Source organism: Scyliorhinus torazame, chromosome 2 (assembly GCF_047496885.1).
Source record: "Scyliorhinus torazame isolate Kashiwa2021f chromosome 2, sScyTor2.1, whole genome shotgun sequence".
Classification (NCBI taxonomy): domain Eukaryota; kingdom Metazoa; phylum Chordata; class Chondrichthyes; order Carcharhiniformes; family Scyliorhinidae; genus Scyliorhinus; species Scyliorhinus torazame.
The window spans coordinates 82,669,888-82,694,265 of record NC_092708.1 but is presented as its reverse complement, the minus strand read 5'-3'; the positions used below and the strand labels follow the sequence as shown (position 1 = coordinate 82,694,265).

The window sequence follows — 24,378 nt, the reverse complement described above, 5'->3', positions numbered from 1 at the left end:
GGATTGAGAGATTTGGGGACATTTTCATTGAGGAGGGTTTCCCCGAGCCTGGAGGAGCTAGAGGAGGAGTTTGAGTTACCGGGTGGGAACGGATTCCGGTACCTGTCGGTGCGGGACTTTGTCCGGAGGCAGGTTCCAAGCTTCCCTCGCCTCCCTCTAAGGGGACTACAGGATAAGGCAATGTCAAAAATAGGGGTTGGGGAAGGGAGGGTCTCGGAAATATATAAGGAATTGATGGAGTGGGAAGGGGTCCCAATCGGGGAGGTGAAGAGGAAGTGGGAAGACAGGTTTTTTTTGGGGGGGGGGTTGGACTATGGGAGAAGGCCCTGAAAAGAATCAATGCATCCTCGTTGTGTGCCAGGCTTAGTCTGATCCAGTTTAAGGTGGTCCACAGGCTCATATGACTGTGGCCCGGACGAGTAGGTTTTTTGAGGAGGCGGAGGACAGGTGCGGGGGAAGTCTGGTGAATTGTGTACTTTTTGAGCGTGTCCGAAGCTGAGGGGATTTTGGAAGGGATTCGCAGATGTCATGTCAGAGGTCCTGGAAGGGAGGGTGACTCTGAGTCCAGGGGTGGCAATATTTGGAGTGCCGAAAGATCCGGGAGCCCAAGCGGGGAGAAAGGCTGACATTTTGCCTCCCTGGTGGCCCAGAGACGGGATGGAGGGACTCGGAGCCTCCAAAGTCGGGGGTGTGGGTCACTGACATGGCAGAGTTTCTCAGGCTAGAGAAAATCAAGTTCGCCTTTTGTTTTTGTGTGTGTTGGATCGTTCTGTTATTTAGAATGTTAATATGTTAAAATTATAAATGCCTCAAGAAAAGATTTCCAATAAAAAAGACAATACTACGACACCCCACTGTCTCCCTTAGAAGCTGCATATATTCATACGCAAGGACCTGTCCTCTGTAGACAAAAAGGAACATGCCCACACATTGTAACTTTTTGAATGAATAGGAATGGGGTAAACAACAGTTCTGTGGTAATATCACAATCAACTTGCCAATAAATCAGCACCATTTTCTCATGCAATATAAATTATTTGACATTTGGCATTCTTGAATCTGTCCCAATGAGTGCAGGACTAAAAATGACTGACAGCTCGTCTCTTTTTTCAGCAATGTACACTTTATTCCCTGACAGAGTTAGGCCATAAGATATAGGAGCAAAATTAGGCCATTGGGCCCATTGGCTCTGCTCCACCATGCTATTATGACCCATTCTCCTACCTTCTCCCCATAACCCCTAATCCCCTTATTAATCAAGAACCTATCTATCTCTGTCTTAAAAACACTCAGTGACTTGGTGTATACAGCCTTCTGCGGCAAAGAGTTCCAAAGATTCACCACCCTCTGGCTGAAGAAATACCTCCTCATCCCTTCAATCTGAGGCTGTGCCCTCAGGTTCTAGTTTCTCATACTCGTGGAAATGCCTTCTCCACATCCACTCTATCCAGGCCTCTCAGTATTCTGTAAGTTTCAATTAGATCCCCCCTCATCCTTCAATCGAGTACAGGCACAGAGTCCTCAGCTGCTCCTCGTATGACAAGTCCTTCATTCCGGGGCTCATTCTTGTGAACCCCCTCTGGACCCTCTCCAAGGCCAGCACATCCTTCCTTAGATAAAGGGCCAAAACTGCTCGCAATATTCCAAATGGGGCCTGACCTGAGCCTTATACAACCTCAGAAGTACATCCTTGCTCTTGTATGCTAGCCCTCTCAACACGAATGCTAACATTGCATTTGCCTTCCTAACTGCCAACTGAACCTGCATGTTAATCTTAAGAGAATTCTGGACTAGGACTCCTAAGTCCCTTTGTGCTTCTGATTTCTGAAGCCTTTTCGCATTTAGAAAATAGTCTATGCCTCTATTTTCCCTACCAAAGTACATAGCCTCACATTTTTCCACATTGTATTCCATCTACCACTACTGTGCCCACTCTCCTAGCCTGTCCAAGTCCTTCTGCAGTCTCCCTGCTTCCTCAACACTACTTGTACATCTACATATGTGTATCATCTGCAAACTTAGCATCAATACCCTCAGTTCCTTCTTCCAGATCGTTAATATACATTGTGACTCACTAGCTTTCGGAGCACTGCTCCTTCCTCAGGTTCACCTGAGGAAGGAGCAGTGTTCCAAAAGCTAGTGATTCAAAACAAACCTGTTGGACTTTAACCTGGTGTTGTAAGACTTCCTACTGTGCTCACCCCAGTCCAACACCGGCATCTCCACATCTTATATTGTGAATAGTTGTGGTCCCAAAACTGATCCCTGCGGAACACCACTAGTCACCGGCTGCCATCCTGAAAAAGACCCCTTTATCCCCACTCTCTGCCTTCTGCCAGTCAGTCAATGCTCTACCATGCCAGTATCCTGTCCCGAAAACCCCAAACCCCCACCGACTGCTGCAGCTTCTGGCTGTGCGGCTGAAGGCAATCGCTAACAGGGAATTGGCAATCGTGGTTAAGTGAGCACTTGACACATGCCAAATGGGTTCCGTAGGTAGACAGGCCATGTAGCAAGTGGGAGTCATTGCTTAGCATTCTGATCGCTCCTTGATGCCTGGACACTGTGTGGGAGTAAACACCACACACGCAGCAGCCAACATCCGAACACCCAAGGGATGGGATACAGCTCCCGGGACATGACCATTACCGGAGGGTGGGTTGGTGTCACGGGGAGGAGGGCGTTGCCTGGAGAGACAGGCAAAGGGTCCGGGGGTTAGCCCGCATTGCGGAAGAAAGTGACAGAGGCATCATAATGTTTGTTCAGTAAGTTGTTTAATGTCCTGTACAATACCCTGGGGCGGCACGATAGCACAGTCGTTAGCATTGTTGCTTCACAATGCCAGGGACCGGGTTTGATTCCCAGCTTGGGCCATTGTCTGTGCAGAGTCTGCACATTCGCCCCGTGACTGCGTGGGTTTCCTCCGGGCGCTCCGGATTCCTTCCACAAATCCCGAAAGACGTGCTTGTTAGGCAAATTGGACATTCTGAATTCTCCATCAGTGTACCAGAACAGGCGCCGGAGTGTGGCGACGAGGGGATTTTCACAGTAACTTCATTGCAGTGTTAAAGTAAGCCTACTTGTGGCACTAATAAAGATTATTATTATACCCCATTCCTGATAGTGCCTCCCCTACAGCCCCGCTGGCCCCCAACTCCACCGTCCCCCGGTGCCCTCAGTGATGCTCAGCGTGCCTGGCCTTCCTTGCTCTACCACTACGTCTTGATGTTCCCCAGGGTGCACATCAGAGGTGGAGGCAGCCAGCTGCTTACCTCATCCCGTGGCCTTCTTTGCCCCAGCGGGCGTCCTCTGGGGCCGGAGGTCCCCGGCTCACTTCTTGACGGCACATGCACAGCTGTAGTGCTTTGTCCCATGTTCTGACCCCCGAGGTCCGGTCTCATCATGGGGGTGGAACACGGGAGTGCTGGTGGCCACCATTGCCGCCCCATGGGACGGGTCCGGGTTGGCACTCAGCCGGCCGGTGCCCATAGGGCTCTGGTGTTCACCTTGGGATGGAGGGGCAGCTGCTCCAAGACCCGGCTGCCCCTGCATCATCTGGCTCTCCCAACCCTGGTCGATCCCCATATTCCGCCCATCATGTCGATGACCTCGGTGAAGCCCCTCAGTGACTGGGACACATCCCCCACTGATCGGGCCATGCTCTGTAGTGCCTCAGCCATGCCCACTGAGACAAGCGCCGCAGTGCCTTGGCCATTCCCATGTGAGAGCAGGACGTCTCTCAGAACCCCATCAAGGTCGGCATACTGCCAAGACCCTCAGCCATGGCCGTCACCGACTGCGTGACGCCTTGGACACCTTCACTAATGGTGCCGACGTTGGGCACCAGGCTCTCCACCTCCACTCATTGCCGGCGTCATCTCCTGCGCCCATAGACTCTGTGACTCCTCCAATCGGCTATGGGTCTGCTAGAGTGATGTTCACATCTCCCTCTGAACGTCCAGATTGGTCCCTTTCGTCCCCATCAGCCCCGGATAACTCTGTTCCAGCTGGGTCCAGTGATCTAGCAGACCTCCAACTGCTGTCTCGCCTGGGCGTTCCTGCCTCCACCAGATGTACATCAGTAGCAGTGTGATGCTCACCAGATTGTGGCCCAGAAGCCTGATCATTAACATTTCCCACCGAGGTGTGTGTATCTGCGCTGGTGGAGGGTGGGGTCAGTCAGTAAGGCAATCACTACTCACGTTTGACAGGTCCTATGGGTGGAGCCTGGTAGTCCCTCACCTCTGCGCCGTCCGCCAGCCTCCGCATGGCGGACTGCCCTGTCGTTGGCCACACTAGTCACCTCCAGGGTCCGCTCCTCGTAGGAGGTGACAATTCGCAAGTCCGGCACCCCACCGCCAGTCTGGGCCCTCTCCTGCCGATTATGGGAGAGACTTTCCTGAGGAGACACTGAGAGGGCATCGTTAGACACATGCGTGGTTCACAGTTGTGGGGGAGAGTGTGAAGGGAGGGTTGGGGTGGAGGAAGGATTGAAAGGGTGGGTGGGGGGAGTGCTGAAGGGGGAGGGGGATGGAGGGAGGGTTGGGGGTCACCTGGGTAATGCTCCCTTGGAGGTTGGGGGCGGTGGGGGGTTGGTGTCTATTCACTCATGCTGCCCGGTGTAGGTCGTTGACCTTCTTCCGACACTGAAGGCCAGTCCTCCTGGTCACACTGTCCGAGCTGACTGCTGTCGCAACCTCGTCCCAGGCAGCACTGGCTGCCTTGTGGCTCACTCTCTGGGACCCTCGGGGGAAGTGGACATCCCTCCTGGCCTCCACCGCATCCAGGAGCCTACCCAGGTCAGCACCCCTGAATCTTGGGGCTGGTCTCCTCGGCGCCATTGTTGCGAGTTGGATGGGGTTGGCTGAACAAGCGTCGTTTAAGTGCTGTTCGACGTTGTTAGTGAGGAGCTGGCGAGCACAGTTCCGGCGAATCAGCTGGCGAGCCTTCATTCGGGCCGAGAAGCCTCGTTAGGTAGATCAATTAACGTTGAATAGTGATGACGGCCTTGCTGGGCCGAGCGGCGGCAAACTTGTGGCAATTCCTGCTTGCTATAGCACTTGAAATTTTTACAGAAAATTGCGACCATGGTGTTCCTGCTATAACTGAATAGCGTGGAATTCCCGTTCCTGTTGGGGGCATTATTTGTTCTGAGATTAAGGACATGCAAATCGGCCAGCACTGCAAACTTGTATTGGAATGTTGCCTGGTATGGAGGGCATAAGCTATGAGGAGCGATTGAATAAACTCGGTTTGTTCTCACTGGAACGAAGGAGGTTGAGGGGCGACCTGATAGAGGTATACAAAATTATGAGGGGCATAGACAGAGTGGATAGTCAGAGGCTTTTCCCCAGGGTAGAGGGGTCAATTACTAGGGGGCATAGGTTTAAGGTGAGAGGGGCAAAGTTTAGAGTAGATGTACGAGGCAAGTTTTTTACGCAGAGGGTAGTGGGTGCCTGGAACTCACTACCGGAGGAGGTAGTGGAGGCAGGGACGATAGGGACATTTAAGGGGCATCTTGACAAATATATGAATAGGATGGGAATAGAAGGATACGGACCCAGGAAGTGTAGAAGATTGTAGTTTAGTCGGGCAGTATGGTCGGCACGGGCGTGGAGGGCCGAAGGGCCTGTTCCTGTGCTGTACATTTCTTTGTTCTTTGTTCTTTGTTTGGAAATAATTCCCGTCCCCTCTGGCGGCATAACCTCTGGGGCTAATGTTTCTGCTAAAGGACTTGACAAGCTGGAGCTGCTTATAACCACTCCACTGACCACACATGGCTCAGAAAAGATCTGACCCCCTCAATTTTGGGAGTCTGAAGTGGGCCCACTGCTCGATGCCATTGAGGAGGGACACCCTCTTTCCCAGGTTGGGCAACAGACTCAGGCCCTTTGGCTGAGATAAGCTCTCCTAATTCCCTGCTTCCTTGGCAGTGGGGCTCCACTTGAGTAGTGCCAACTGGTGGGGCGGTGATTGAGCTTGGCCAAGCCCACCCCCTTGATGATACTGCTGGGGTTTGAGGGTTTTCAGGATGGCTCGGGTGGCTCTCACATGATCAGAGGCTCTCTGAGCCACCCCGAGCCCTAGTGGGACACCCCGACCAAGTCGTTCCTCGCCCCTCCCCCCAGGCCCAGGCACCCAACCCCCAGCGAGCCTAACATGTTTTAATAGTTTTTTTTAACTCTCTTGCTCCCCCTCAACAGCTATGATGTCCAGGCCACGCTTGTAAATACTTGCACCAATTTGCGCACGTGTGACCACCGCCTGAGGGGGATAGGGCATCTTGGAGGGGTGGAGCATTGTGTCCAACCCACTAATGAGATTTGAATCCATGCAGACAGTTTTGCATGGACCCACAGGCACGGGGCATAAAATTCACAAATGCTGCCAGTGGGGGGACTCAAGCATGGTGTCGAAATCAGCGCCGGGTGCAAATCACGATTTTTGCATTGCCCGCTATTCTTCATCCAATCGCAATTCTAGCTGCTGATGTCGGGACGAGGAGAATTCAGCCCAATTTGTGCACACACAATGAAAGCGGTGACATTTGGGGGCTGGTTTAGCTCACTGGGCTAAATCGCTGGCTTTTAAAGCAGACCAAGGCAGGCCAGCAGCACGGTTCAATTCCCGTACCAGACACCGGAATGTGGCGACTAGGGGCTTTTCACAGTAACTTCATTGAAGCCTACTGGTGACAATAAGCGATTTTCATTTGGGCAGCACGGTAGCCTCGTGGATAGCACAATTGCTTCACAGCTCCAGGGTCCCAGGTTCGATTCCGGCTTGGGTCACTGTCTGTGCGGAGTCTGCACATCCTCCCCGTGTGTGCGTGGGTTTCCTCCGGGTGCTCCGGTTTCCTCCCACAGTCCAAAGATGTGCGGGTTAGGTGGATTGGCCATGATAAATTGCCCTTAGTGTCCAAAATTGCCCTTAGTGTTGGGTGGGGTTACTGGGTTATGGGGATAGGGTTGAGGTGTTGACCTTGGGTAGGATGCTCTTTCCAAGAGCCGGTGCAGACTCGATGGGCCGAATGGCCTCCTTCTGCATTGTAAATTCTATGATTATCAAAACAGTGTCAGGGGAAGTTGATCATTCATCTCAAAGTATGCCCCAATACTATTATCTTACAACAAACACTGAGGCATATGATGCTTGAAAGGATGTGTAGTGAACCAAAGTTATGCTCTGAAACTTGCAGGTGTTTGTCATTTACTGGTGGGCCAAGTATTTGCAAAATATGATTAGCAGGTCTGTTGAATATCATAAGGGGTGATTTTAAGATCCTGTGTTCTCAGTGGGTAAGAAATGTTCCACGGAACGCAGAAGGTGAAAACCTAAATCTTTCCCTCAGACAAATTCCTGAATCAAAGTATAAAGTTGTGTGTCTAATTGCATGTTGTCTACTCCCATTGCAGTTTTCAGGGTCAGCCCATGCTACAGTATTCAGATTGCAGGAGTGCAACATGCATAAATAAGTTCCTTTATACCCACTCCTAAAACACGGAGAATACATGATTTATCACAGGGGCAAGAAAACATTTCAACATTACATATTTCATTTAAAATACACGTTGCTTTAGTTACCTCACGTGTAATAATACCACAATGTGGTATACTTAACAATTTACAAGATATATCTTAATTTTTAACAAGATTCAGAAATCCTAATAGTATGGAATGATGGCGAACATAATAACATAGTTCTGAATTAAGTTTATTATTATTTTTGGTTCAGACAATGGTCTTTTAACAAAATAGCTCAGACGCACAACAAATACACTGCAAGAAAAAATATACATTACCTATCGGAATCGTCCTTGTGAAATTACTTAATGGTGGATCACGCTCTGGTGGACAAGTACTGCAGAAGTCAAAGCAAGATGGGCATACCAGGCTTCCTGCGTAGACCCAGTCATTCTTCATAACATTAATAGCTAGTACTTGCCCTGCTCGACTGCATAAATAGGACTTATCAGAAACCCAAACAATCAGTCCCTCAGTTGTACAGGAAACCTAAGGACCAAAACAGAAAGATTAATTTATCTTTCAAATTACAAAGCATAGTCTGGAAATGAAAATCGCTTATTGTCACAAGTGGCTTCAAATGAAGTCACTGTGAAAAGCCTCTAGTCGCCACATTCTGCCACCTGTGCGGGGAGGCCGGTACGGGGATTGAATACGCGCTGCTGGCCTTGTTCTGCTTTACAAGCCAGCTGTTTAGCCCACTGTGCTAAACCAGCCCCCGAAAGGGACTCTGTGCTGCCGCAGCTGAGTCAAAATGCCGCGGAGGCACAACTGGACAGGTTGTCTGAAAACGTAGGAGACGAGGAGGTGATTCCGTGGCAGGTTTGCATTGTTGGCCAGTACGGGGAACAAACCTGCGACCTTGGCGATATGAGCACTACGCTCTAACCATCTGAGCTAACCAGCCATTTTTCTTTTGCACATGTTTGCAAAGACAAAAATAAAATCAAACTTTTTGCTTCCCTTTTTTCCTTCTGTTTTTGAAAGTGCACTCATATTTTGCCACAGATGTTGCAAAATTATGACATAGTTGTTATGACATAGTTGTTAATACAAAATTATTAGGTCAGAGTTGAACAGTGTTCCAGTACTTAAATTGCCAGGGGTTAGGTCAACCATAGAGATTACTAAGTGCCATGTGCTAAGTGACTCAGAAAATGTTTCAGTTTCAAAACTTAAGGCTTTTAAAAAAATTAGTAAACAATACATCAGGATGCTTGGTCTCTTGCTCAGAGTTTTCTCTCCTTCCACCTTTGATAATTTTCTGAATGCCAAAAAGAAATTTGAATGATATCTGCAACCAAATTGAATGTTTCAGATTTCCAGCACCTGTAGCTTTTTTTCACTAACAGATTATAATGTACCAAAATTTTCTGGTTCCAATGGATTAGAAAATGGCTCATGTAATGCCCCCGTTCAAAAAGGGAGAAAGTAGGAAACTATAGAACAGTTAGTTTAACATCTGCTGTTGAGAAACTGTTGGATTCATTATTAAGGAAGTAGTGATGGGACATTTGGAAAGTCAAAATGCAATCCATCAGTCGTGTTTGAATAATTTGCTAGAATTCTTCGACGACGTAACAAACAAAGTGGATAATGAGGGGCCTGTATATATAGTGTATCTGGACGTCAAGGCGGCATTTGATGAGGTTCCACACAAATGGTTAATACCCAAGGTAAAATCCCATGGGGTTGGGGGTAATATATTAGCTTGGATTGAGGTATGGCTAACCAACAGAAAGCAGAGAGTCGGGATAAATGGGTCATTTTCTGGTTGGCAAACTGCAATTAGTGGTGTGCCACAGGGTTCGGTCCTTGGGATCCAATTATTTACAATCTATATTAATGACTTGGATGCAGGGATAGAGTGCACCATAGTCAAATTTGCAGTCACACTAAAATAGGTGTGAAAGCAAGTTAGTGAGAATTAGTGAGACCACATCTGGAGTACTGCGCACAGTTTTGGTCCCCTTACTAAAGACCATAAGACATAGCAGAACTAGGCCATTTGGTCCATTGAGTCTGTTCCACCATTCAATCATGGCTGATATTTTCTCATCCCCATTCTCCTGCCTATTCCCCATAACCCCTGATCCCCTTATTCATCAAGAACCTATCTATCTCTGCCTTAAGACACTCAGTGACTTGGCCTTCTGCGGCAACGAGTTCCACAGATTCACCGCCCTCTGGCTGAAGAAATTCCTCCTCATCTCTGTTTTAAAGGATCGTCCTTTCAGTCTGAGACTTGAGGAAGAATGTAAATGCATTTAAGGCGGTTCAGAGAAGATTCCAGGGATGAAGGACTTGTCTTATAAAGAGAGATTGAACAGTTTAGGCATATACTTGATGGAGTTTAGAAGAATGAGGTGATCTAATTGAGGTATTTAAGATGCCAAAGGGGATTGACAGGGTAGATGTAGAGTGGATGTTTCCCCTTGCTGGACATTATAGAATGGGAGGCCATAGTTTTAGTCTAAGGGATGGCATTTTAAAACAGAAATGAGGAATGACACTTGTGCTTGTGGCGCAACAGCAGCACGCCTGACTCCAGAAATGAAGAATCACTTCACCCAAAGGGTTGAGAATCTGTAAAACTTTCTACCCCAGAGTGTAGTGGATGTTGGAACACTAAACAAATTTGAGGAGACAAATAGGTTTTTAATTAGTAGAGCAATGAAGGATTATGGCAAGCGGGCAGGAAGGTGGAGATGAGGCTGAGATTAGGTCAGTCATGATCATATTGAGTGGCAGAGCAGGTTCGAGTGGCTGAATTGCCTACTCCTGCTCCGAGTTCTTATGTTATATATTATTAACATCTTTTCAGTAAAATAAGGCCATGATCAGATTTTCTAATTTATCAAGTTTTTCAAAGATTCCTATTTATGAATCTCATCATTTCTCTCACAAACATCTTAAAGTGGTACACATACAATGAATGAAATGTAATGACTATTATGCTGTTGCAATGGTAACCAGTTCACTTACAAGATCTCAGAACCTGAAATGTGATAAATTACCAGGTAATTTAATTTTGGTGCTGTCCCTGTACATATATGTCAGTGTACTTCCACAAGTCAGGTCAAAGATTCAAAATATATTTGTGTATTCGTCTTTGATTAACAGCCTATTAAAGAAACACAGAGTAAACCTTTCCCACTGGAACATCCACTCTCAGCACCCGATTATTGAAATCAGATATTCAAAGCTCCTGGCCATAAATCACTGCTGAAAGTTAACTGCACTGTCACTTGTCTTGCCGACATTGTTCAACTGAAAATTCCAAATATCTGGCCTTTAAAATAGCCAGGTGAGACAGCAAGTGTTGAACATTATCTAGATAAGCAGGTGCTTTTCTTTTTAAGGAGGTCGAGCACAAATAAAGTTTAAAATTTGTTGTTAAATCAGGATTAAAAAAAACATCATTTTATCAATGCTACATTCAACAAACTATTTCAATCATTTAGGCAGCTGTAAAGTGTAATCAAGAGCAGAGACCTTTCAATTGTTCTGTAGCTATACATTTTTCAGACAAGTGATAAGCCTATATTTTACTGTTTATTTCAAACTTAGTGATAGATTTTAGGATTCTTTTATGTATGCTGCATCTGTGGTTCAGATTGTAGATGATGGGTTCAGAAATGGTGACGTTTGTATATCCTCTGTTCCTAGAAACTTGTTTTCTGTATTTATGTTGTGAACTCTCAATGGCTGAATCAAAGATCCATCAAAGTCTCGGCATCCATGGTTTTGACCCCTAAATGGAAACACTGAAAATAAATTGTGGGTTGGGAACATAGGATTTAGGAGCAGGAGTAGGCTATTCAGCCCTTCGAGTCTGCCCTGCCATTCAATAAGACCATGCCTGACCTGGTTGTGGTCTAAACTCCATTTTCCTGTCTGCCCCCATAATTCTCCTCATCGCAGTCTTAAAAGGGAATCCTCTTATTCTAAACCATATCCCATTGTTCTGGGGCAGGATTCTCCATTCCCCGGCGGCGATTTCGTAATCGACGATTGGGCGGAGAATCCCTTTTGATGCCGAAATCAGGGACGCAGGTTTGACGCAGGTTCCGTATGCCGTTGGGATATATCAGTGCGTCACCTGAAGGCCCTCCCGTGATGCTCCGCCTCCGATGGGCCGGGTCCTGACCACGCGGTCTCAGCCGTGCTGGAACCCGGCGTGGCAGTTGCAGACTGTGTCCAGCTTCGCCACAGTCGGGTGAGAGACCTGCTTCTGGCCAGGGGCCATTTCACAAGGGCTGGGGGGACTGGTGGGGGGTGACCAGGGGGGCAGTGTCTGGTAGGCCGGGTCCGTGCATGGCCAGCGCCATGCTTTACGGTGCGACCATAGCAGGCCATTCTCCTGCTGTTTATTTTGTGGAGGCCGGGATTTTTATACGGTGTGGTTGCTAGCCCTTCACCGGTCACAGGATTGGTGAGGGACGGCGCTGAATTTTTCCATGTAAAATGCCTCAGATCCTTCCCACTTAGCCTCAGAAATGGAGAATCTGGTCCCTAGTCTCCTGCATAAGTGGAAATATCCTCCTGGCATCTACCCTGTCAAGTTCCCTCAGGACCGAAGATGTTTCAATAAGATCACCTCTTATTCTTCTAAACTTGACTGGGTATAGGCCCAACCTGACAATAGTTAGTCAGCAGCTGATGGCAAAATATGTTTTGATTGAGACTCTTCTGATGAAACATTTTCAACAGGATCTTTTTGATGAGTTATTGTCTATCTTCCTTTTGTAGATGCCCACTAATCGACTGTGTATTTTCTGCAGTATTCTGTCTTTATTTCAGATTTTTATCATATTTTTAAAACTCTACTAGAAAATGCTGTTTTAGTCACATGCTCACACCAGGATGAGTGCCAATGATTACTACCCGAGAAGAAAAATGTTTCTCAAGAGTTTGAGATTTTAATCTGCAGTTTATAATATTACTTGGGAGTTACACTGAGATAGTACAATTTCTATTAACTATTGTGGAATCTCAATAGCACTCTTATGGAATACCGATTTCATTAAACATAAACTTTACACAATATTCTTACCCTATAACTGTATTCATTTCAAACATATCATGGTGAATATAGAGTATACTATCTGTAGAAACATAGAAAATAGGAGCAGGAGGAGGCCATTCAGCCCTTCGAGCCAGCTCCCCCATTCATTATGATCGTGGCTGATCATCTAACTCAATAGTCTAATCCCTCCTTCCCCCCAAATCCTTTGATCCCCTTCGTCCCAAGAGCTATATCTGCTTCTTGAAAACATACAATGTTTTGGCCTCAACTACTTCCTGTGGTAACAAATTCCACAGGCTCACCACTCTCTAGGTGAAGAAATATCTCATCTGTGTTCTAAATGGTCTACCCTATATCCTCAGACTGTGACGCCTGCTTCTGGACACACCCACCATTGGGAACATCCTTCTTGCATCTACCCTGTCTCGTCCTGTTAGAATTTATAGGTTTCTATGAGATCCCCTTCATTCTTCTGAACTCCAGCGAATACAATCTCAGCCGACTCAATCTCTCCTCATATGTTCATCCTGCCATCCCAGGAATCTGTCTGATAAATCTTCACTGCACTCCCTCTAGAACAAGAACATCCTTCCTCAGGTAAGGGGACCAAAACTGCACACAATATTCCAGGTGTGGCCTCACCAAGGCCCTGTATAATTGCAGCATGACATCCGTGCTCCTGTACTCGAATTCTCTCGCTATGAAGGCCAGAATACCATTTGCCTGTTTTACCGCCTGCTGTACCTGCATGCTTGGGGCTGGTTTAGCACAGTGGGCTAAACGGTTGGCTTGTCATACAGAACAAGGCCAGCAGCGCAAGTTCAATTCCTGTACCGGCCTCCCCGAACAGGTGCCGGAATATGGCGACTAGGGGCTTTTCACAGTAACTTCATTGAAGCCTACTTGTGATAGTAAGCGATTATTATTATTACCTTCAATGACTGGTGTACGAGAACACCCAGGTCTCGTTGCACATTCCCTTCTCCTAATTTATGGCCATTCAGATAATAGTCTGCCTTCTCGTTTTTGCAATAACCTTGCATTTATCCAAATCATACTGCACCTGCCATTCATTCGCCCACTCACTCAACTTGTCCAAATCACACTGAAGGATCTCTGCATCCTCCTCACAGCTCACCCTCCCACCCAACTTGGTGTCATCTGCAAATTTGGAGATATTACATTTAGTTCCCTCATCTAAATGAGTGGCATGGTAGAACAGTGGTTAGCACTGTTGCTTCACAATGCCAGGGACCTGGGTCGATTGCCGGCTTGGGTCACTGTCTGTGTGGAGTCTGCACGTTCTCTCCGTGTCTGCGTGGGTTTCCTCCAAGTTCTCCGGTTTCCTCCCACAAGTCCTGAAAGACGTGCTTAGAGTCATAGATGTTTACAGCATGGAAACTGGCCCTTTGGCACAGCTTGTCCATGCCGCCCAGTTTCTATCACTAAGCTAGTCCCACTTGCCCGTTTTTGGCCCATAACCCTCTATACCCACCCTGCCCATGTAGTTGTCTGTTTTTTAAAGGAAAAAATTGTACCCGCCTCTGGCAGCTCATTCCAGATGCTCACCACCCTCTGTGTGAAGAAATTTCCCCTCTGGTCTCTTTTGTATCTCTCCCCTCTCACCTTAAACCTATGCCCTCTAGTTCTAGACTCCTCTACCTTTGGGAAACGATGTTGACTATCTACCTTATCTATGCCCCTCATTATTTTATAAACCTCTGTAAAATCACCCCTAAGCCTCCTGCGCTCCAGGAAAAAAAGTCCCAGCCTATCCAGCCTCTCCTTATAGCGACCATTATGTCCTGGTTGCATCCTCGTAAATCTCTTCTGCACTCTTTCTCGTCTAACAATATCCTTCCTGTAATAGGGTGCCCAGAACTGAACAGAGTATTCCATGTGTGGTCTTACTAATGTCTTGTACAACTTCAACAAGACGTCCCAACTCCTGTATTCAATATTCTGACCAATAAAACCTAGCATGCTGAATGCCTTCTTCACCACCCTGTCCACCTGCGACTCCACCCTCAAGGAACTATGAACCTGTACCCTAGGTCTCTTCGTTCTGTAACACTCCCCAACTCCCTACCATTAACTGAGTAGGTCCTGCCCTGATTTGATCTACCAAAATGCATCACCTCACATTTATCCAAATTAAACTCCATCTGCCATTCATCAGCCCACTGGCCCAATTGGTCAAGATCCTGTTGCAATCTTTTATAACCTTCTTCACTATCCACTATGCCACCAATCTTGGTGTCATCTGCAAGCTTACTAACCATGCCTCCTACATTCTCACCCAAATCATTTATATAACAAATAACAGTGGACCCAGCACCGATCCCTGAGGCACACCGCTGGTCACGGGCCTCCAGTTTGAAAAACAACCCTCCACAACCAATCTTTGGCTTCGGTCACCAAGCCAATTTTGTATCCAATTGGCTACCTCACCCTGGATTCTGTGAGATTTAACCTTTTGCAACAACCTTCCATACGGTAACTTGTCAAAGGCCTTGCTAAAGTCCATGTAGACAATGTTCACTGCAATGCCCTCATCTACCTTCTTGGTTACCCCTTCAAAAAACTCAATCAAATTGGTGAGACATGACTTTCCCCTTACATAGCCATGCAGACTTTCCCTAATTAGCCCTTGCCTGTCTAAATGCCTGTCAACCCTGTCCCTCAGAATATCTTCTAACAATTTACCCACTACAGAATTATGGCTAAGTTAGGTGAATTGGACATTCTGAATTCTTCCTTAGTGTGCCCGAACAGGTGCCGTAGTGTGGAGATTAGGGGATTTTCACAGTAACTTCATTGCAGTGTTAATGTAAGCCGTTGCTGAGGAGTCGATGTTGTTCATGACGCTAATAAAGATCATTATTAAATCATTAATATAGATTATGAATAGCTGGGGTCTTAGCACCGATCCCTACCCTACCCCACTAGTCATTTCCTGCCAATTTGAAAAAGACCCGTTAATTCCTACTCTACTGTACATAAGATTGCCTGTAATGAAAGTCTCATTTTCCTTTGAGAGTTTAAAAAAAAATCTTTGTTCAAAACAGACACTGCAACTCACCCTATAACACCCACTACCCCAGTCTGGAGAGCCTGGTCTCTTGTTGCACTGCTGCATAACAAAACGAGATTTCTGAGTTAGGCAGACCGAGTCTGGTCCATATTCTTCAGCACCATAGTTTCGAGAAGGCTCTGGAATACAAACAGATTAACATTTCAACATCGGCAATTCAATATAATATATCCACAAGTCAGATCAAAATACAGAGAGCATATTGAACAACTGCTGCTCCAAATACTGCACCCCACTAGGAGTCTATCAGTTAATCTAATGAAATGAACCAAGTCATGTTCTTGAGCTGATTTTTAACAAACTACGAATAAAGCCAAACAAGCATCAACTTGCATTTATATGGTGCTCTTGATGCAGAAAAACATTCCAAGGTACTTCATTGAAAGGTTTTCAATCATGGCACTGACATATGCTTCACAGAGGAACTTACTAATGAAGTAATCACACATGAAATACCTGTACCTGTCAGAGAGATTAACAATAAAATGAATCTGGACGTACAGAATTCAAGGTTGGGTTCCCTTGAATTAACAGTGAATAGGGACAACAGAGGGCTCGAGAAATAATACTTAGTAAAGATTATCTACAAAATGTACATAGATAAAGGGAGAGCTGGAAATATTTTAAATCTATGTTTTCTTGATAACATGGTGCAACGCATTAGAATTTTACCAGCCTATCAGTATAGTACTAGCTAAATGAGGGCTAGACTAGTTATCACATATATAATGCTTAGACAAAATAAGATATAATTGTAAAGTAAAATATGGGGAAGTGACAGTAGAACACTGTCCCCAGGGTCAGAGGAAGTCAACAAATGAAATAAGACCAAAGGAATTGTTGTAGCAGTTATGTGATGTGTGCTTATGTAAATATAACTGTGATGAATGTATTCACCATAATGCATGCCTGATATAGTTCGACCTGTGACCTATGACCTGGAAGTGGTGATATGAACTGCTTCCAGGTACTGTACAGTAACCCCAGTATGGCTCTGCCTCTGGCTCCGCCCACACCAGGGCATATATAGGCCGGTCTCTTGTGGCCGGCATTCATCTGTACTACTGACTCTGGCTAGGAAAGTTCATGACTAATAAAGCCTTATGTTCACTCGCTCTCACCGCCTCTCTGTGGATTGAAGGTACATCAATTTATTAGTCATGAACAGCACCACGGAAGCCGTTCTAAAGCCAGACAGGCTCGAACTCGACGCCCGCGCGTCCGAAGCCAAGGAAATACTTGAACATTGGCTTTGATGCTTCGAGGCCTACATCGACTCCTTAGCAACGGTTCCCTCGGAGACCCTCAAACTGCGACTCCTCCACGCTCGGGTGAGCCATCGAATCTCGGTAATGATTGAAAAAGCAGCAAAGTATGAGGAAGCGGTCGCAACCTTCAAGGCGCGCTTCGTGAAGCCCATGAACGAGGTGTTTGCTAGGCACCTCCTCACTACTCGCTGTCAACGCGCCGGAGAATCGCTAGACGAGTATCTGGAAACCCTGACCCTACTCGCAAGTAACTGCAGCTACCGAGATGTGACGGCGGAAGAGCATATGAACTCACAGATCCGGGACACTTACATGGCGGGGGACCGCTCGAACTATATCAGGCAACGTCTGCTGGAAAACGGAATCTCCGACCTGCGGGACACGGTAAAGCTAGCTACCTCGCTCGAGGTGCCCTACCAGAACCTCAGCGCGTTCCCCGCGGGCCCGGGCCCGGCGACCCCCTCCTGGACACTATCACCTACGCCACAGGCCTGCGCGGCGCTTCTGCCAGCCCAGCCCGGAGAACCGCAATGCGACTTCTGTGGCCAGGACCAACACTCCCAGCAGCACTGCCGAGCCCGCACTGTGACGTGCAGCGACTGCGGGAAAAAGGGGCACTACGCGAGAGTCTGTCTGGGCCGATCCAAGGCCCAGAAATCGAAAGCGCACCAGGCCCAACCCATGGACTCACAGCCCCACAGACCCCGCAATGTGGCTGCGTGCCTGCCCGGATCGCCCTCCCCTGATGCGTCACCGGCATTGTGCGAATCGTGGGGGCCGCCATCTTGGCCGCTGGCCCCAACACCGACCGACACGTGCGACTCATGAGGGCCACCACCTTGGCTGCCAGCCCCAGCACCGACCAACACGTGCGACCGATGGGGGCGGCCATCTTGGTCGCCATCTTCGACCCCGTCCGACACGTGCGAGACATGGGGGCCGCCATCTTGCGACTCCACCGACCACGCAGGCTACCCACAGCTGGGGGCGGTGACCCTCGACCAGTTGCAGCCGAAACCACTGAGGAACTCCATGATGGTCGTCCGGGTCAATGGGCACGAGACTCCCTGCCTCTTCAACTCCGGGAGCACGGAGAGCTTTGTCAACCCCGACACGGTAATGTGCCGGTCCCTCCACACCTACCCCGCCTCACAAACAATCTCTCTTGCCTCCGTGTCTCATTTGGTCCAGATTCGGGAGTACTGTATCGCCAACCTCGCGATACAGGGCGCAGAGTATACCCGTTTCAAGCTCTACGTCCTCCCGCACCTCTGCGCCCCCCCCCCCCCCCCCCCTACTGCTCGGATTGGATTTTCAGTGTAATCACCGAAGCCTGACCTGACAGTTCGGCGGACCCTTGCCCTCCCCTCACAGTATGCAGCCTCGCGACCCTCAAGGTCTCCCCCCCCCCCTTCACTCTTTGCGAACCTCACTACGAACTGTAAGCCCATTGCCACCAGGAGCAGGCGGTACAGCTCGCTAGACATGGTATTTATCAAGTCAGAAGTCCAGCGACTGCTGAGTGAGTGAGTGAGGGGATCATAGAGGCCAGTAACAGCCCCTGGAGAGCGCAAGTGGTGGTCGTCCGGAACAGGGAAAAGAACTGAATGGTTGTGGACTACAGCCAGACAATTAACCGGTTCACGAAACTGGATGCGTATCCCCTCCCCCGCATAGCGGAGATGGTCAACCAGATCGCACAGTACCGTGTGTTCTCCACGGTCGATCTGAAGGCGGCTTACCACCAGCTCGCAATCCGCACGGAAGAGCGCCACTACACTGCCTTTGAAGCAGCCGGCTGACTCTTCCACTTCCTCAGAGTCCCTTTCAGCGTCACTAATGGGGTCTCGGTCTTTCAGAGAACGATGGACCGAATGGTGGACCAGTATGGTTTGCGGGCAACATACCCGTACCTGGACAACTGACCATCTGCGGCCATGACCAGCAGTACCATGACGACGACCTTCAGAGGTTCCTCCAAGCCGCCCAATCCCTCAACCTTACATACAACAAAGAAAAGTGTGTCTTCCGTACTACCCGGCTGGCCATCCTCGGCTACGTCATGGAGAACAGAGTCCTCGGGCCAGACCCCGACCGCATGCGCCCCCTCACAGAACTCCCCCCTCCCCACAGCCTCAAGGCCCAAAAACGATGCTTGGGGCTGTTCTCATACTACGCCCAGTGGGTCCCCAACTATGCGGACAAAGCCCGCCCACTGATTCAAACCACCAGTCTCCCCCTGACGGATGATGCCCGCTCAGCCTTCAGCTGCATCAAGGCCGACATCACCAAGGCCGCAATGCACGCAGTGGATGAGTCCATCCCTTTTCAGGTAGAGAGCGATGCGTCAGACGTCGCACTGGCCGCCATACTCAACCAGGCAGGCAGGCCAGTGGCATTTTTCTCTAGGACCCTCCACGTTTCCTAAATTTGACACCCCTCGGTCGAGAAGGAAGCACAAGCCATTGTAGAAGCCGTGCGGCACTGGAGGCACTACCTAGCCGGTAGGAGGTTCACCCTCGTCACCGACCAACGACCGGTCGCCTTCATGTTTGACAACGCACAACGGGGCAAAATAAAAAATGATAAAATCTTGAGGTGGAGGATCGAACTCTCCACCTACAACTACGATATCAAGTATCGTCCTGGGAAGCTCAACGAGCCCCCGGATGCCCTGTCCCGCGGCAGATGCGCCAGCGCGCAAGATGACCGACTTCGGGCTATCCACAATGTCCTCTGCCACCCGGGGGTCACCCAGCTTACCCACTTCATTAAGGCCCGCAATTTGCCCTTCTCCTCCGAAGAGGTCAAGGCCATGACCAGGGACTGCCAAGTCTGCGCAGAGTGCAAACCACACTTCTACCAACCAGACAAGGCCCACCTGGTAAAAGCCTCCCGGCCCTGAGCCCCTAAGCATCGACTTCAAAGGGCCCCTCCCCTCCACCAACCGGAATATATACTTTCTCACCATCATCGATGAGTACTCCCGCTTCTCCTTCGCCATCCCCTGCCCAGACATGTCGTCAGCCGCCGTCATAAAGGCACCGGCACAGCATCTTCACGCTGTTCGGTTTCCCTGCCTATGTCCACAGTAACTGGGGCACATCGTTCATGAGCGATGAGCTGCGTCAGTACCTGCTCAACAAAGGCATCGCCTCGAGCAGGACTAAGAGCTATAACCCGCAGGGAAACGGGCAGGTGGAGAGGGAGAACGCGACGGTATGGAAGGCCATTCTTCTGGCCCTTAGGTCTAGAAGTCTCCCATTTCCCCGCTGGCAGGAGGTCCTCCCTGATGCCTCCACTCCATCAGATCGCTCCTCTGCACGGCCACGAACGTGACCCCTCACGATCGTTTGTTTGTCTTCCCCAGGAAGTCCATCTCCGGGGTCTCACTTCCAGCTTGGCTGAAAACTCCGTGCCAGTCCTTCTCCGGAGCCACACGAAGAGCCATAAGACCGACCCCCTGGTTGAGAGGGTCCAGCTGCTCCACGCTAACCCCCAGTACGTTTATATTGCGCACCAGGGCGGATGGCAAGATACGGTCCCCCTACAGGACCTGGCGCCAGCTGGTTCCCGTGCCAACGCGCCCCTCCCGCCTACATCCCCCCCCCTCCCTGCTGCCCGCCGCCACTCACAGCGCCCCATAGGCCCCCCTGGGTCTCCTGTATTGTCCCGCGCCGACATTGCCGCCACCCATCACCCCCACCCTACCCCCGCACCCCAACCGTCTCCGACACCCTGGACTGAGGATCAAGCTCCAGACACAACGCCCCTGGAGTCACCACCTGCGACAACCGTGCCTGCCGCACCGCCAGAGCGGAGGAGGTCGAAGAGAACGTTCCGGCCTCCAGATAGACTGAATAGTAATGACCCCACGTCACCCCTGTCGGACTTGATTTTTTAACAGGGGGTGAATGTGGTGCATGTAGTCACCATAATGCATGCATGATACCATAACCTGTGACCTATGACCTGGAAGTGGTGATATGAACTGCTTCCAGGTACTGCACTGTAACCCCGGTATGGCTCCGCCCACACCGGGGCATATATAGGCCGGCCTCTTGTGGGCGTCATTCATCTGTACTACTGACTCTGGCTAGGTAAGTTCATGATTAATAAAGCCTTATGTTCACTCGCTCTCGCCGCCTCTCTGTGAACTACAAGCTCACTTGGCTAGACAGTGGTTCATGATGCAGAGCAAGGCCAACAGCGTGGGTTCATTCCCATACCGGCTGAGGTTATTCATGAAGGCCCACCTTCTCAACCTTGCCCCTTGCCTGAGGTGTGGTGATCCTCAGGTTAAATCACCACCAGTCAGCTGTGCCCCTCAAAGGGGGGAGCAGTCTATGGTCATTTGAGACTATGGCGACTTTACCTATACAACATGATCCAAAATAAGCAAGTTAATGCGTAAAGTGAAAATGGACTTTTTCCACTCAGGTTTTCTCATGTCCATTGAGTATCCTCTCTAACTGATTTCTTCATGGCGGGTTGGTCTCTCCTCCCTGGAGTGAGTGTGGTGGGTTACTTGGCGATCTTTATATCAGATCATGCTCCACATTTTGTGGATCTGATGTTGGAGTCGTGCCGCTCTCAGAGGCCTCGTGGAGACTGAATACGGCGTTGCTCGCGGATAAGAGTTTTTGTGAGCATGCATCCTCTGCCATTGGGAAGTATGTTGAGTTCAACAGGAAAGGGCAGCAGTGTAGCATCGTGGTTAGCACAGTTGCTTCACAGCTCCAGGGTCCCAGGTTCAATTGCCGGCTTGGGTCACTGTCTGTGCGGAGTCTGAACGTTCTCCCCATGTCTGCGTGGGTTTCCTCCTGGTGCTCCGGAGGGTGGAGGTGTGGGCTTAGGTAGGGTGCTCTTTCCTAGGGCCGGTGCAGACTCGATGGGCCAAATGCAACTGCACTATAAATTCTATGATCTAGGAATGAGGCAATCTCACCTTCCAGGCTCTGGGAAGCCCTGAAGGCAGTTATTGGGGAGAGCTAATCTTTTGTAGGGCGCATAGGGATAAATCTGGGAAGGTGGGGTTGCAGAGGCTGGTGGACTCTATTCTGGAGGTGGACCGCCAGTACTCAATCGCCCTGACACTGGAGTTATTGGCGGAAAGAAAGAATTTGAAAATTGATTTTGAAATGTTGTCAACGGGTAAGGCGGTGACACAGCTGTGTCACTTGAGGGGGACTTTCTATGAGTATGGGCAGAAGGCCAGTCTTCAGTTGGCTCACCAGCTGAGGCAGCAAGCAGCCTCTCAGAAAATAGTGCAGTTGACTCAGGTGGCGGGATATTTTCTGCCCCAGAGAAGGTTAATGAGGTGTTTGAGGCTTTCTACCATGGGTTATATGAGTCAGAGCCTCCAGAGGAGGGTGCATCAATGAGCCAAGTTTTGAATGGGTTGACCTCGCGGATGTGGAGCAGGAGATATGGCAGAACTTGGAGACGCTGATAAGGCCAGAGGAGGTCATAACTTGCGGGTGGAGGCGGCCTCATGTAGGGGCACAGGGGCATTAGGTTAATGCCTACAGGTAAAGCACCGTGTCCGGATGGGTTCCCCATTGATCTTTACAAACAGTTTGCTGGCCAGTTGATCCCACTTCTGCTCAATATGTTTCATGATTTTATGTCCCAGGGGGTGTTGCTGGCCACGCTGATGCAGGCGCGATTTCTTTGATCCTGAAGAAGGACAAGAATCCCATGGAATTTGGGTTGTATCAGCCTATTTTGTTGTTAAACGCTGACACTAAGTTGTTGGCTAAGGTGTTACCAGTGAGGTAGGAGCCCTGCCTATCAGCGGTGATTTTGGAGGAGCAGACTGGATTTGTTAAGGGCCAGCAGTTGTCGGCCAATATTAGGAGATTGTTAAATGCAATGTTGTCACCCTCCTTAGAGACCAAGCCAGAGGTGATTATTTCAATGGATGCGGAGACGGCGTTCGATAGGGTTGAGTGGGGATACCCAATCTGTCATGCTATTACAGGAGGGAAAATACTGATCTGGTGCGGGAGTGGTTCAAGGATCCGGACTCTACATGGGGGCAGATAGAGAGGTTTTGTGCAGAGGGTCAAGTCTGAGGGCTCTGAAGAAGGTGCTGCTGGAGTGGGGTCGAGGGGAGGGGGGGCTGGCCTGAGCGAATTTCAGGAACTACTACTGGGTGGCGAACATAGCAATGGTCAGGAAGTGGGTAAGGGGTCGGTGTGGGAGCGGGTGGAGGCGGCCTCATGTAGGGGCACAGGTTTAGGGGCACTCGTAACGGCACCTCTGCCATTCTCGTCAACTCGGTACTCCACAAGCCCGGTGGTAGTGGTAGCCTTGAGGGTGTGGGAACAGTGGCGGAAGTACATGGGAGTGGAGGGGTTGTCGGTATGGGCACCTATTTGTGGCAAACATCGGTTTGCTCCGAGGGGCTGGATGGGGGGTTTCGGAGGTGGCAGCGAGCTAGGATCAAGCGGTTTGGGGCTCTGTTTATTGACAACAGCTTTCTGTGCTTGGAGGATCTGGAGGTGGAGTTTGAGCTGCCCAGGGGAAATGGGTTCCATTACCTCCAGGCGAGGGACTTTGTGCGGAGGCAGATCTCGACCTTCTTGTACCTACCGTCCCAGGGGTTACAAGGTAGTGTTGAAAACGGGAGTGGGAGAGGGGAAGGTCTCGGAAATGTATAAAGAACTCATGGAATGGGAGGGAACCCCGATGGGGGAGGTGAAGTGACAGGGAGGTAGTGAAGGTGAAGTGAATGGAGGTAGAATTGGGCAAGGAATTAGAGGCGGGATTGTGGGAGAATGCGTTCTCGTCGTGTGCCAGACTTAGTCTGGTACCATTCAAGGTAGTTCATAGAGCGCATATGATTGTGGCCTGTATGAGCAGGTTCTTTGAAGGAGTGGAGAATAAGTGTGGGCAGTGTGCAGGAGGGCCTGCAAATCATGTCCACATGTTTGGGCATGTCCGAGGCATAGGGGATTTTGGCTGGGATTTGCCGGTGTCATGGCCACGGTATTGAAGGCATGGATGGTTCCCAGTCCAGAGGTGGCGATTCTTGATGTGTCGGAAAACCTGGGAGTCCAGGGGGCAAAACAGTCTGATGTGTTGGCCACTGCCCCCCTGGTAGCCCGGAGATGGATCTTACTGGCATGGAGGGAACCCCCAAAGTCGGGGGTATGGGTGGGTTTCTCAGGCTTAAGAAGATCAAGTTCGCCCTGAGGGGATCGATGTTAGGGTTCCCCCGGAGGTGGCAGCCGTTTATCAACTTATTTGGGGAAAATTAAGCTGTCAGCAGATATAAACTCCACACGGACAGTGACCCAAAGCCGGGATCGAACTTGGGACCTCGGCGCCGTGAGGCCGCAGGGCTAACCCACTGCGCCACCGTGCTGCCCAGTTTAGGCAGCATTTTAAACTGGGCTCTATGTCTCTGTTGGCTCTGAATAATAGAAACCATGGGCTGGATTCTCTGTTTTTGGGAC

General features: G+C 49.4%; 1 protein-coding gene across 2 annotated transcripts in view; it reads right to left on the bottom strand.

Moving 5' to 3' along the window:
- The window catches only part of lmln (leishmanolysin-like (metallopeptidase M8 family)), a 166,089-nt gene that overhangs the window by 3,712 nt on the left and 137,999 nt on the right, over positions 1–24,378 (bottom strand). For both annotated transcript variants that reach the window (XM_072473178.1, XM_072473179.1), the window contains 2 exons: positions 15,636–15,766; positions 7,803–8,013 (listed from right to left, as the gene is read on the bottom strand). In XM_072473178.1, the coding sequence (XP_072329279.1) occupies positions 7,803–8,013; positions 15,636–15,766 (342 nt within the window). The remainder of the gene's footprint in view (positions 1–7,802; positions 8,014–15,635; positions 15,767–24,378) is intronic.